The sequence below is a fragment of the Urocitellus parryii genome, chromosome 3, assembly GCF_045843805.1.
Source record: "Urocitellus parryii isolate mUroPar1 chromosome 3, mUroPar1.hap1, whole genome shotgun sequence".
In the NCBI taxonomy this organism is placed as follows: domain Eukaryota; kingdom Metazoa; phylum Chordata; class Mammalia; order Rodentia; family Sciuridae; genus Urocitellus; species Urocitellus parryii.
Window position 1 is genome coordinate 5008695 of NC_135533.1, and position 13161 is coordinate 5021855.

The window sequence follows — 13161 nt, forward strand, 5'->3', positions numbered from 1 at the left end:
TTTCCGTGAAGCCTGTGCTGGTCAACGTACAGCCCACCGAAAACCGGGGGTTCCCATCGCTGCCGGGTCCCCTGCAGCAGGGACGAGACGCGTGTGCGTCTGTGTGTTTCAGGGGGTCAGGCCTAAACAGAGACACTGGGAGACGCGATGGATCCGAAATCAGCTCGGAGAAAGTCCCAGCGGCCTCGGCCGCAGGGGACAGCGAGCGGCGACCCGGAGGCGACGGGGAGTGGGGCAGTGGCGCCGCACGCCGCGCACTTCCTGTTCAACACGCGCCGCCTTCCACCGCCCATAGCTCCTCGAGCCTGCGCCGATGCCAGGCCCGGCTCCTCACTGTCCCTGTCAGTCCCCGGGGACCGCGGCACGGCTGTGGGCGGGGGGCGGGCGCCCTGCCCTCCCAGCTCAGCCGGGCTCCGGGCGCGCCCTCGGGCCCGCAGGCCTGCGAGCCGCCAGAAGTTCTGCCTGCAGCCACGCAGTAGCCCAATTGCAAAGAGCCTTCTCCTTTGCACCTCCTCTTCCCCTCCTGCCCTCCCTCTGGCCCAGAGAGGGGGACGGCCCTGGTTCCAGGCTCCAGGCTGCTTTATTCTGCGGCCGAGGGTTAAGTATATATGTACAAACTGTCTGGCTCTCGCCACGGTCTCCACCTAGGCACAGGCACAGGAGCGCTGTTTTCAAATTATTGTTTTTTGTTTTTGTGTTTTAATAGCACCTGCCTTTCAGATTACCTCTGGGAATCTGTGGGAGGAGCCAAGAGGGTGGAAAATGTTGCTTCGCTTTGCAAAAGGAAGAAAACTTTGTCACCCAGCAGGAGACCTCTGCCACGCGTAACCGAACCAGCACGGGCTCTGGCTCTGACTCTGACTTTGCACCCGATGATTCCGTAGGAAAGAGCACGTTCCAACTCAGCGCTCCCCGCCGACCGCCATCCGCTCCGGTGGCGCGGCGCGAGTTACCTGCTCCACCCGCCCTCCCCGCGGAAGTCCCCACGAGGTGTCTTCAGGGTGGAAGGACAGTCATAAAGAGCGCGCGGCTCCAGTCCAACGGCAGCGGCCGGGGAGACGGGAGGGGGCAGAACCCCAGGGACGAGTCACCGGAATTAACTTCTGGTTAAAGTTATGGGAAGCGCGGCCATGGACACCAAGAAGAAGAAAGAGGCTTCCAGCCCCGGCGGGAGCGGCGGCAAGAAAAATCCCAGCCAGAAGCGGCGTTCGCTGCGAGTGCACATTCCGGTGAGTCCCAGCCCTCCAGTCGCTCCAGACCCTGGCGCCGAGGCGGTTAACGCGGGACGCCCCGCGCGCGCCGTGCGTGCCCCTCCTGTCACTTCTGTAGCTAGGGGGGAAGGGTGGAGGGGCAGGGCCCGACTGGGCTGCAGAGGCGAGGTTGGATCTCGCTCGCCACCTGTGTGGCCCGGACACTGGGACAGTCCGGAGCGGGGGCGGCTGCAGAGGAGTGGGGGCGCGGGGCGCGCTCCCGGGCCGGGCGCGGCTGGTGGCCGGCTGGGCGTAGCCCTGGATCCAGCCGGGTGCGGGTGGGGGGGGCGGTGCATCGTGTTGTTTTGCTGAAAAAGGACGGTGTGGACTGCGCTCCGCGGGGGTGGAGCTGCGCGCGGCTGCCGGGGACGAAGGGGAGGGGCGGTGGGTGGGGACAGTGGCGTGGGTGGCTGTGTAACTGCGCCCCCAAATATATCTCTCTCCTCACGAATTTTCTGCGGGGTTCTTCTGGGCGCGGGGCGGGGGCTTCTCTGCAGCCCTTCTCCTCGCAGGCTCTTCTGAGAGTGTAGTATGGTCATACGTGGTATATGGGGGTTCGGGGCTACCTAATCTGTGCAGGGCTGCCGCGAACTTCAGCCCCCGCCACGCCGGCGACCTGGACTTTGGCGACATCGATCGGTCTGCAGATCGACCTTGTCCAGCCAAGGGGAAGCGACGGGTAGGGTCGTGCGCCCACCTGAGATCCCGTCCGCCTGCCCAGGTAGCGCCAGACCTTTGTCCTGGCCTCCCCATTAGTGGGGTCGTGTCGTGGGAGGTGAACCGGGGCCCTTACTTTTACCAGAAGGGAACCCCCAACTGGGTCACACCCTCCGCCAATACCAACCAAGTGAAAGTCGGAACACCACCAGCTGGCGCGCGCGCGCGTGTACACACACACACACACACACACACACACACACACGCTAACACACACCCAGACACATGCCAGACTCTCGGCACACATGGACAGAGGGCTCCATAAAGAATATTTTGTTCCCTTCCTGCGTGGCGGGTTTTGGGCACGGTGGCAGTGTGCAGTGAGTTCAACCCTCCTCCCAGTGCTGCCTGGACACCTAGTCAAGCTAATCCTTCTTGACAGCCACAGGCGGAGCTGACTTGCTAGCGCCTGGCCACTCACTCTTCACTGGGAACAGCACTAGACTTTTGCTCCTGTGTCCGCAGAGCCCTTCCTTCCAGACTCTCCCCCAAGATCCTTATGCTTAAACTTTCCCTCCTGGAGTGAATAGCACCTGGTGAGGAAGGTGAGGGCCAGGGGCTCCAAGCCTGCAGCATATAATGGGTACCTATGAGCAGACTGAAGTTGGGCATCCTGACAGTGGAGGGGAGTGCACCCAGGGAGCAGATGACTGGACACCCCCACCCCTGCTGTGTGGCCATCATGGTGGTGACCCAAATATGCAGAAACAAAGGCTTTATTTGAAAAAGACATTTAAAACCCAGATTTGTCAATTGAAAGACATTGCTGCTAAAACAGTGATCACTTGAGTCAACCATTTAACCATTCCATTTGCCCTGTTTGACAGATGGAGAAAACAGTACTTGTTTTTCATGCCTTATAGGAATGTAGAAATAATATGATTCATGCAAAAGTCTTTACAATGTAAAGTGCATGTATGACTATCACATTCATGTCTAATTTAAAAATGAGGAGGGGTGGGGGAGAGAAGAACTTGACATTGTCCAGTGGACAAGTCATATTGTATTGAGGTCAAGTGGAAAGCTGGTCTGCAATGCATGTATAAGCTTGTGTGTGCGCGCGTGCACACGCACGCACGCACGTACGCACGTCCATGTGCCTGCACACTTCGGAGGCAATGTCAATGGGAGTGTAGGATGAAATCCAGACCAAGTTTAAGGGACTAGAAATCATAGACAGTGATTTGAAAAACCCATGCTGGGGTTGGGGCACCTGACCGTCCTTTTCTCTGCTAGTGGTGACTCTGGCAGTGTTTTACCACAGTCTTAGTTTCATCCAGTTGTTAACGAGTCTAACCATATACCCACTACACTCCTTGTAATGAGACAGGACCAAAGGATGGGGCTCTGACTCAGTCCTCACAGAGCTTGTGCTTGCTGGTGGGACCTCAGGGTCCCTTTGTATACCAGCTAGTAACGACCTGTTGGTCACTGTGGTAGGAGAGCTAAGAATTAGTCTGTCTGGGAAAGTGAGTATTTCAGACATACTAGTGAGCACTCCAAGGTCGTGAGATGACCAGTGCAGACAATGGCTGCTGGTAGAGGAGAGAGGAAGGAGAGACGCTGTGCTGACGTGTGTAGAAAGACTTCAGGCCCAGAGGGAGAGATGGCCTCTTCCAGATACCGTGAAAAGCTGTACGGATGGAGCCCAGAATAGAGGGGACCTTGAAACCAGGTCGCCAGATTTTGTTACTACAAATACAAGATGCCCAGTTAAATTTGGATTTCAGATAAACACGCAGTGTTTTAGATACATGCCTACTAGAAGTGACCGTCGTTTATGTGGACTGGGCAACCTGTATCTCACCAGGCAACCCTGCCTTGAAGACCAGGCCAAGGGAGCGAGGAGCTCCTCTTAAGACATGGAGAAGTGACAGTGAACACTGTCAATGCCTTGTACCTTCCCTGGTGACCTGTCCCAAAGTCCCCTGCAGCTGAGATAGGGCAGCTGCCTGCTCATGCCTTTGTCTCTGCCTGAAGGACTCCGGGCAGAGCAGTGGGCTCAGCCTGTGCAGGGACACCTGGAAGGGCTAGGGTAATGTCCTGAGGGACACCCTCCACTAAGGAGGGTGTCATTGGAGGACAGTAGCCCAGTTCCCCTACTCCTGGTGGGGACAGTTCTGACGTGGGTTCTGCAGGGTGTTCTGGGGGTTCCTGGCAGGGCTGAGCCCCCACTGCACCCTCCTCAGCTTTCTGGCTCCCTGCCTCTCCCCCCACTCACTCAGTTGAGCTGAGCTAAACTGCCGCACCTGCTCTTGTCTGGTGATATTTTGGAAGGCTCCAACCTAAGAAGCCGCTAAAAGGCGATGAGAGGGAGGCTGGGAATGTGTGCAGAGCAGAGCGAGGGGTGAGTGCCTACTCAGGGAAGCCCACATGAAGCTCTGGCAACCCCCAGGGGTGAGGGTCCAGGGCCCTACAGTGAGGTCAGAGAAGAACAAGGAAGGGCAGGTGGAGACGCCAAGAGAGATGGGGGAAAGGGAACTGGAGATGGAGCTGGCGTTCATGGAGCAGGGTGGGTTCCTGGGGGAGTTCAGGCACAGCTTTGGGGCTGAGGGCAGCAAGTCCATGGGCAAATCACTTCCACCTCCTCAAGACCAGGGTCAGATGGGGGTGGTGTCTCCGAAGTGCCATTTCCAGGGCAGTTTTCAATTCCAAGGAGTTTCTCCTAAAAGACATCAAGGTTCTGGTGGCCCTGTGAGCCTAGTCATTTAGTGGTGACAAGTGGCATTTGTGGTGACAAGGCCTCCTGGGGCCTCTAGTATCCAAGCAACCTGTCTTATGGTTCAATTGGATGAGCACCTTTTAGGACCTCAGTTTCCACCCCCACATCTGGCTCACTGTGTTGGGGAATCACTGCAAACTCCTCCCAGGGGCCATTTAGCCTGCTCCCTTACTGCCAGGGCCCCTGCTGTGCCTTGAGGTCCTGGGGAAGAAGAATCCATTTCATGGGACACCCCAGTGTCTGTGGGTTGTTGCCGGTAAGAGAAACCTATAATTACTAAATAATTTTGTAAGTTTGATTAGATGGGTGTCGAGATACTCAGGAAGAGAAAGTAGCTCTTGGGTCTGAGAATGTCACCTTGCCTGACATTAGCCTCTTTCTCAGCCATCTCGGATCACCTTCATGGGCTACCTTCTCGGGTCTTGCCAGGGGCAGGGAGGATTCACAGGAGGGCAGCTGGCACGGATTCCAGTCTGGAGATGCACTGGGCCCGTAAAGGAGCAAATGGGCACAGTGGCTGGAGCCGTGGCCCCTGGTGCCTGCAGGAGGAACAGTGAGGACCGTAGGGGTGGCTTCCCAAAGTGTCTCACTGGAGATGAAGCCCTGCATATGCTCTGCCTGCACTTTGGGAGCAAGTGTGTTCTTTCTCCTTTTTTTCTGTGCCAGAAAAAGCAGTTTCCCTGTGAAAGCTGCAAGCCATGAGTCCCCCAGGATTACCTCGATCCGTGACTGTTGGCTGGCACGCTGTGGTCTTTGGGACTGTTTACAAGTCAAGGACAGGGCAGGTAGCCAAGGGGAAGGAGGGGCTTCAGAGAGAAGGACCCAAGGCAGAGCCTGTGGGAACACTGCTGAGTAGGGCATTAGTGACAGACTGCACATGTCCCCAGCTCTCATGGTACAGGAGCTCCGGACACCCTCCATAGTCACTCGAGTCAGACCGACAATAGAGCCAAGAGCAGCTGCTGGTCACAGAAGGTTGTGGAGACACCACTGGGCTCGGGAGGGTCTGCTGCTCCTTGTGCCTCCACCTGCCCTGTGGCCGCAGCACCCTCTGTGTCTGCAGTGGGCCCACCCCACACTGTGTTCAGCCCCCAGGCCAGGAGGAGCGGATGTCAGTAGGCTCTCTGTCACTCACCAATGAAACGGCCTGCACTGGTGTCTCGGGGAAAGAGGGCGCCGGGTGGCACAATGGTGGTGTCAGCTTTGACCTTACTCTTGACCTGGGTTAATTTGTACAACCTATTAGCTGGGTTAGGGTTGAGGGCAGGGTTTTTCAAAGTGTGGTTCTTGGACCAGCTGAAGTAGAATCATTGGGTATTTGTTTAAAATGCAAAATCCTAGGTCTCAGCCCAGACCTACTAAATCAGAATTTCTGAGGCTGAAACCTGTGATTCTGCATATTTATTATGTTCTCCAGGTGATTGTTATCCTACTGGGATTTAAAAACAGTTGCCTTCCAGCGTAGTGTAATACTGATCTGTCTTTTTCTGTCCCCAAGGTTAGTACTTCTGTCTACCTACCTATCATCTGTCTGTCTAAATGTCCACCTAACATCTCTCCACCTTCTGTCAATCATTTTGCACTATTCTCAACTGAGCCTTTCAGTGGCTTGGTGCACCATAAACTCTTTATAGGGCCCAGAGTATGATATTGTACAGTTCATTAGTGCAGCCACTCGATGATGGAGCTCCCAGAACTCTCCTGTGGCTTCCGGGTTGATAAATGAAGCCTAAATGCAGCTCCATAGTGCCCTGACTGTGAGATGGCTGAGCACGGGCAGAACATGCTGGCTGAGGGCCAGCAGGGCACGGTGCAGAGCTGCACCTGAGGAAGGAGTGGGCAGCTGGAGAATGGACCCATGGCTCTCCTTGCTCCAGGGCTGTTCCATACCAAGCAAGTGCCAGTGGCCCTGGCGAAGCATTCACGGCTGGAGTGCAGAGCACACCCACAGACTGCAGAGCCCGGAGGAGAATTCCCTCATCGTACCCGCTTATGCCCACGTTAAGATGGTCCCCTCAAATTTACATGGTGGGTGGCTGGACGGCCAGGCTGGAAGTGAAGTGTGCACCTTGACTCTGGTGTCCTAGTATTGTTGGTGGGAAGTTTCTAGGTCCTTACAGGAATGAGGCTCTGCCTTCTTCAGAGTAGCCACGTGACCCATGCAGATCCTCCAGCCCTGGTCATCATTACCAGGTGGACATCCTGGTACCGAGTCAGCAGGTGGTGACTGACCCAGCTGGTGTGTCTTGCTCTACAGGCCATCAGGTCCTGAGGGCTTCGCTGGTATTCCTCCTGCCTATTTCCTTTGAACCGACCTCCTCCAGTAAACCCAGAAAGCCTGTCTATTATCCGTCTCCACTGGGGCTGGTGACTCTGACTGTGGTGACAGCCATCGCTGACCACACACTGGCTGGCTGACTAGCCCCACATTGACTGAAGAAATTATGTGGGAGCACCTTGCCTTTGTTGAAACCTCTTAATCTGCTTAGACTTCATTCATGTTAAATATTAAATCAGTGTGTGCCCTCTAAAACCTCCAGCTAAATAAACACGTTGGGAAATGGCGTGAATTCTTGACTCGGTTTTCTCTTACTTTTCCCGTCTTCCCATTCCCATTTGTTCTGCTCACTGCCAGGGACTCTTGGCTCCTGGGCATCTTTTTGCTGGGATGGAGCTCCAGGCACTTGGGGGGCTGGGAGAGAATCCCGCCCTCATGCTCCCTAGGTGTCGGTCCCTTCATCTCTGCCCATCCTCCCTTCAACCCAGGGTGTGAGCAGTGATGAGGACCACCCCTAAAATACCAGTTGTTTCCCATTACCCTCCAGAGGGGGGGAGCCACCCATAACCCCTAAACTTTGTCAACACCCTTTAAAATGTGGAACAAGTGGAGGCCGATAAAGTGCTGAGGCATCAAATTGAAGGAGTCCTTCTTGCGCTTGGCCAGTCAATCATGACCTTGCTCTAAGAGGAGTGGAGCGCCACGTGAGACAGACCCTTGATCATAGGGAATTCTTATACGACCCCACTGCCACCCAGTGTGCAGCGTGTGCGGCCAGACCAGAGGAAGTGGTTAAAGATTAGCTGCATCCTCCCGGTCCAGTGGGAGCTGTACCCTGGGGTGGACTCTCTATTTCAGTCCTGCCTTGGAAGGGTTAAGCAAATTGCACTGTCTCTTTCTTCTCCTACTTACTTGAAAATAATTAAATCTCCAACCTTTATATCCTGTTGACAGGAAGCATTCTCTGCCAACTCATGACTTGCCACAGACCAATAGGATACTGGGGAGGCTTTGGGGTTTCTGCAGGGCCTCTGTGAGTTGGGTGCTCCGCGGGGCAGTGAGGTTGCTGATGAATGCCCACCAGAGACCAACTCGCTCCCCATAACTCCAGGCTTCCAGCCCCCATCCACGCTCAGTGTGGAAAGCCCTGATGCTTTTCAGGGGGACCCAGCAGGGAGATAGTAGAGACCCCCTTGTGCGGGGGAGGGGAAGAGCAAGGATGCCACAGAGCCAGGGGTGAATGTCAGAACGGGGAATGGGCTGCTCAGTCTGCAGTGGAGAAATGGAGAGCAGGGGGTTGCTCAGGCCAGGCTTGCAGTTAGGCGGGTGATGGCCAGGACTGGAAACCAGTGGGTTTGTCTGTGTCCCGGGTGCTGTGCCATGTGTTGAGGACGTGGAGATGTACAGTGCTGTAGGCTGAATCGTGTTCTCCTGAAACACGGTGCTAGAGTCCTAACCCAGTACCTGTGAAGGGGACCTGCTGTGAAACAGGATCCTTGCAGATGGAATTAAGATGTGCATGGAGATGAGGTCGTCAGGGGCTTCTAATTCTAAATGATTGGGGATCTTATAAGAAGAGGAAATTTGAGCACAGAAACAGAGCCTCAAGCCAAGGAACATGGGACCTCCAGAAGGTGGGGGAGGCCAGGAAGGGTCCTCCTCTGAGGTGTCAGAGGGAGCAAGGTCATGCCAGTACCTTGATCTTGGCCTCTGGCCTCCAGAACTGTGACAGGATAAGTTTCCCTTCTTATAAGCCACCTAGTTTGCAGTGCTGTGTTATGGCAGCTCCAGGAACCTACTGCAACGGTGTCCCTGTCCCCAAAGCATAATCAGGGCAGCCATCAAAAAGCCAGCATCTCTATTCTGGTAGAGCCATGTGAGCAGATGTGGGGACCAGAGGGAGGCTCTTGTTGCCTCTCAGTCTGCAGCTCTTTGGCTGCATCTTCTCCAGGCTCTGAGTCTTTCCTGGCCTGGATTCCCTGCTCCCCCCTGCTGGAAGCCCCAGTGTGGTGGGGCTGGGAGAAAATCGAGCCTGTGAGGAAGGTTGTGTGGCAGTTCTGGGACTCAGCCAGAGCCCCTCCTCGTGGCCCTGCTGTGTGCCCACTGAGACTCACTCACATCCTGGGCTGGGGGCGCAGGGTGGGGAGAGGCAGCACCATCTCCTCTGAGTTTCTGCTCGATGGGCAGACAGGTGTCTGTCTGGTTCTCGGGGTGGTGGGGAGGGGAGGGCTTCTTCCTGGTTCCGCCTGCTCACAGCATCAGCCACACGCACAGCCTCTGGGTCCTAAGCTGGAAGCTAGCGTTACCCTGGCCCATCCTCGAGCACCCCAGCCATCTTTCTTCCTCTGTGCGACTCAGGCACTGCTCGGTGGGGGTCTGTTTGCTGCGGTGATGGCAGGTCAATGTTGCTGATTATGCCGGGGCACAGCCGTCAACCTGATTTAGCTAACGTTGATGGACCACTGGTGATGTGCCAGATGTGAGCTTTTATGTAAGCTGTCTCTCCTTATCTCCGAATGATCCTGTGAAGTGTTATTAGGGCTGCTATTCATCTTGTTATCCTTGGAATAGAAAAGAAGCCCTGGTCATCTATGGCCCACTGTCATTCTAGCCCAAGCTGCTAGGAAAACTTCTTCAGTGTCTCAGTTGGGGTCTAGTGGCTCCCCCCAGTCCTGGCCTTGAAGCTCTGTGGGCTGTCCAGGCACCCTTGGGGCAGGAAACAAGGATGGGCAGGTCAGGACACAGCCGCCATGGTGGACGGGAGAGGCAGAACATTTCAGAGTGCCAGCTGCCTTCCCACTGCTGGGCTTGGGGGCTCCCTACCCTTTATATGGTCCCTTTTTAGGTGGTCTCTGAAGGTTATTCTTTATCTTTCTCATTAAAAAAAAAAAACAGCCCCACAAAACCTGCCTTCCATACTTCATACTTTCATGGTGCAACTCTTTAGGGATTCTTTCCCAATTTTTTTTTAAAATAATTAAACATTGAAATAAATACTAACCCAGGAATTGGGAAATCCTGGCTGGTTCTTCTGTCGGGTAGCTGGGGACTGAGCCTCACTGCATTTGCTGCAAATCTGTCATACGCCTGGTGTGGTGCAAGGCATGGAGCCACCCCTGGCACCACCACTGCACAGCCCTCCCTCTGTGCAAGGGTATCCTCGGACACCTGTCACCTGATCTGCAGCTTTCAAAACACCAAACCCATAGAGGCTTAAAACAACAAACTTCCATTATTTCTCACTATTCTCTTGGTCCCCTGGGATGTTCTTGTGATCTGAGCTGATCTCTGTGGTCAGTTGGCAGCTCGACTGGGCACCGAGTCCAGGGTGGCCTGGCTCACGTGTCTACGCATTGCCCACTTGGCTCCACATGGCCTGGGCACAGGGGACAACCTGGGATTGTGTCCAGCAGGCCGTCCAGGCAGCAGCGAGAGAGTAAGGCCGAAATCCCAGGGCTTCACAAGCACCTTGGCCACAGAAAATGGTCAGGGCTGAGATTTAGGAGATGGAGCAACGGACGGGCAGGAGAGGCATGCAAGGTTGGGGCCAGGTGTTTCCACAGCTGGGCATTTGGTAGCATCCATTTCCCCCTTGAGGAGGACTGAGTGCCAGAGGAGGTATTTTGCCCCTGGAAGAAGCCAGTGTCAGGAGGACAGAGAGGTTTCTTTTCTCTCACCACTCTGCTCGTGAAGGTGTTTTGAGATTTCTGGAATGACCTGGGCACAGGTAACAGAATCTCCTCAGCTTCCTGGCAGGGACATGCCCAGCAGTGATACCTAACAGGACAGATCAATTCAGCAGGTGGCTTTCTGCTGGGCTGCCAGGTGGGAAGTTGGCCCAGAGGATGTGTGGTGGCCTCTGGGAGCCAGAAAGAATGGGAGCTGTATCCTGAAGAGCTTGACAACCCACCAAGGTCACCTGATTGGCTAGTGGCAGAGCAGGGGTTAAAGGTTGGGTTTTTCTACTCCAGCAACATGGGGAAGGGAGGAAATTCTTTCAGGGCTGCAGGCGAGGGCCACGCTGCTTGGGCCGTGGCTCTGCCAGAGGCACCTGCTCCTCTAGTTGGAGGTCAGAAAATGGTCTCAAAACAGCTCTGTTTATTGCTGACTCAAAACAAGCACTGTGGGCAGAGAGAGTGCAGACCAGGGCTCCGGTCTTACCCCGCGACCAGCCCGTGCACCCTTGGCCCACCTCTCCTCTCTCCTCTGTAGTCATGTTAGCATGTGTTTTCAGGAGAGCCTCAGAGCAAAGCTCTGCAGGCTTGGCACGCAGGCGCGGAGTTTACCACTCTAGATACAACGCGACGTCAGGTGGACACTTGGTTCTGTTCTTTGTTAAGTGGTGGCCTCCTCTAAACCATTTTGTCACCTTCACCTTCAGTCATCCCGATGATTCTGTGCCTCCACTTTGGTCCTCAGTGGTGGGGGAGGGAGAGTGACCTGAGTGGAGGTCACCACAGAGGCCTCATTCTGGAGCTGGGATGGCCCTTCAGAGTTGCCCACATTGGGGTGAGGAGACCAGGCTTTTGCAGTCACTGTCCCTGGGAAGGGATGTGGGCTTCTGTGGAGAGAAGACTCAGCCAGGGTCCTGGCTGAGTGTCAGCACCCGACTCCTCCTGTACCTGGAGCCCCCACTCCCCACTTCCCTTTCTGCATCTACTCCTCTTTCTTCTGATGTCCCCCAGTCTCCTTCACTAGACCACAAGCTCCCTTATGGAGGTGTGCCTCAGTTCCTGGTCCTGTCTCAGCCCCTGGAAGCCACCTCCCTCCCACGCAGGCAGCCCTGACCTGGCTGGTGTTAGAGGTGGTGAGGAAACTCAGAAGCCACGCAGACCCGGTGGGGAGAACAGAACATAGACTATTTTTTTTTAAATATTTTATTAGTTGTTGGTGGCCCTTTGTTTATTTTTATGTGGAGCTGAGAATTGAACCCAGTGCCTCACACATGCTAGGCAAGCACTCTACCACTGAGCCCCAGCCCCAGCCCCAGAACATAGACTGTCTTTGAGAATCAAAATGCTTAGTCTACTTGAGGAGCTAATTTCAGAAACTTTGGGGGATTTGATTATTTTCGAACCTTATGGGAGCCACCTATTGAAAAGAGAAAAAATTTAGACAAATCGCGTCTAGTTGGCTCAGTCAAGGACAAATCTTAGGAGCCTTGTTGTGTCCATTGCTCTTTTTCCCCTTCGTCTACCTGGGAAAGTTATTCGGGCCTTTTGCTCCAGCCAATTGGCCAGAAACGGCACCACCAATCTGCCTGGAGGCACTTGGATGGCACAGTAGTCTCCTGACTGGACAAGCACGGAGGGAGGGGACGATCTTCCAAGGGCCAGGTGCCAGCCCCTTGCACGTCACTACCCCCAGGAACCTCTGTAGGAGGTGCCGTCAGAGGCAGGAGCACCCACCTGCTGAGGGACGGAGCTAGCCTGGCTGTCATTCATACTAGATCCTCAGGGACAGCATCCTGTGGGTGAGCAGGCGTGCAAGCTGGCTTGATCTGCTGTGCAGAAGGTGGCTGTGGTGGAGGGTGTCAGAATCATGGTTGCAACCCTAGTGTCACAGTTTGTTCCCATGTCACCCGGGCGGCTTGCCGACCCACTCCTGGAGTCTCTGTTTCCTCACCTGTAAAATGTGGATAATAATCCTGCTCACAGGACTTGGGGAGTGTGGTTAGATCCCTGGGGTGAAGAGTCAAACATCTGTGCTCTCCTTCTGGAGAGCAGCCCCTGGAGGATACTGTAAGAATGCAGCTGAGGCCTCCTGACCTGGATTTCTGGAGAGGCCTCAAGTTAAGGTAGTTTTGTTCTTTTTCAGTGATTCGTCACTCGCATACTTCTTACGTGAATTTGTTTTTATCCCTCGTAAGGCCAAATTTGGCTAAATTCATTTGCAAATGGATTTAGCAGGGCTCTCTACTTGCAGTGAGATGGGACAAAGACCCTGGGCCCAGAGTGAGCCAGTGTGAGCCCTGTGGGTTGAAAATGCTGAGCCCTGGCCTGGAAGTGCACAGGGTGGGTCCACACTGCCAGGAGCTCCAGGGCCACCTCTTGGGGTGAGGCTGCTGGGGGCGGGGATACAAGACTCTAACCTGGCCGGCCCCACCTGGGAGCTGAGGGCAGTTGTCCCTTGGTACCTGGGGACTGGTTTCAGGACTGCCTGTGGATATCAAGCTCCTGGGATGCTGAAGGGGT

General features: G+C 55.0%; 1 protein-coding gene across 2 annotated transcripts in view; it reads left to right on the top strand.

Moving 5' to 3' along the window:
- The first annotated feature begins 635 nt into the window (after window positions 1-635).
- Window positions 636-13161, top strand: part of Prkag2 (protein kinase AMP-activated non-catalytic subunit gamma 2) — a 263776-nt gene continuing 251250 nt past the window's right edge. Inside the window, exon 1 of one of the 2 annotated variants that reach the window (XM_026413849.2) lies at window positions 636-1229. In XM_026413849.2, the coding sequence (XP_026269634.2) occupies window positions 1116-1229 (114 nt within the window). In that variant the 5' untranslated portion in view covers window positions 636-1115. The remainder of the gene's footprint in view (window positions 1230-13161) is intronic. The other variant, XM_026413848.2, reaches the window with a different exon arrangement.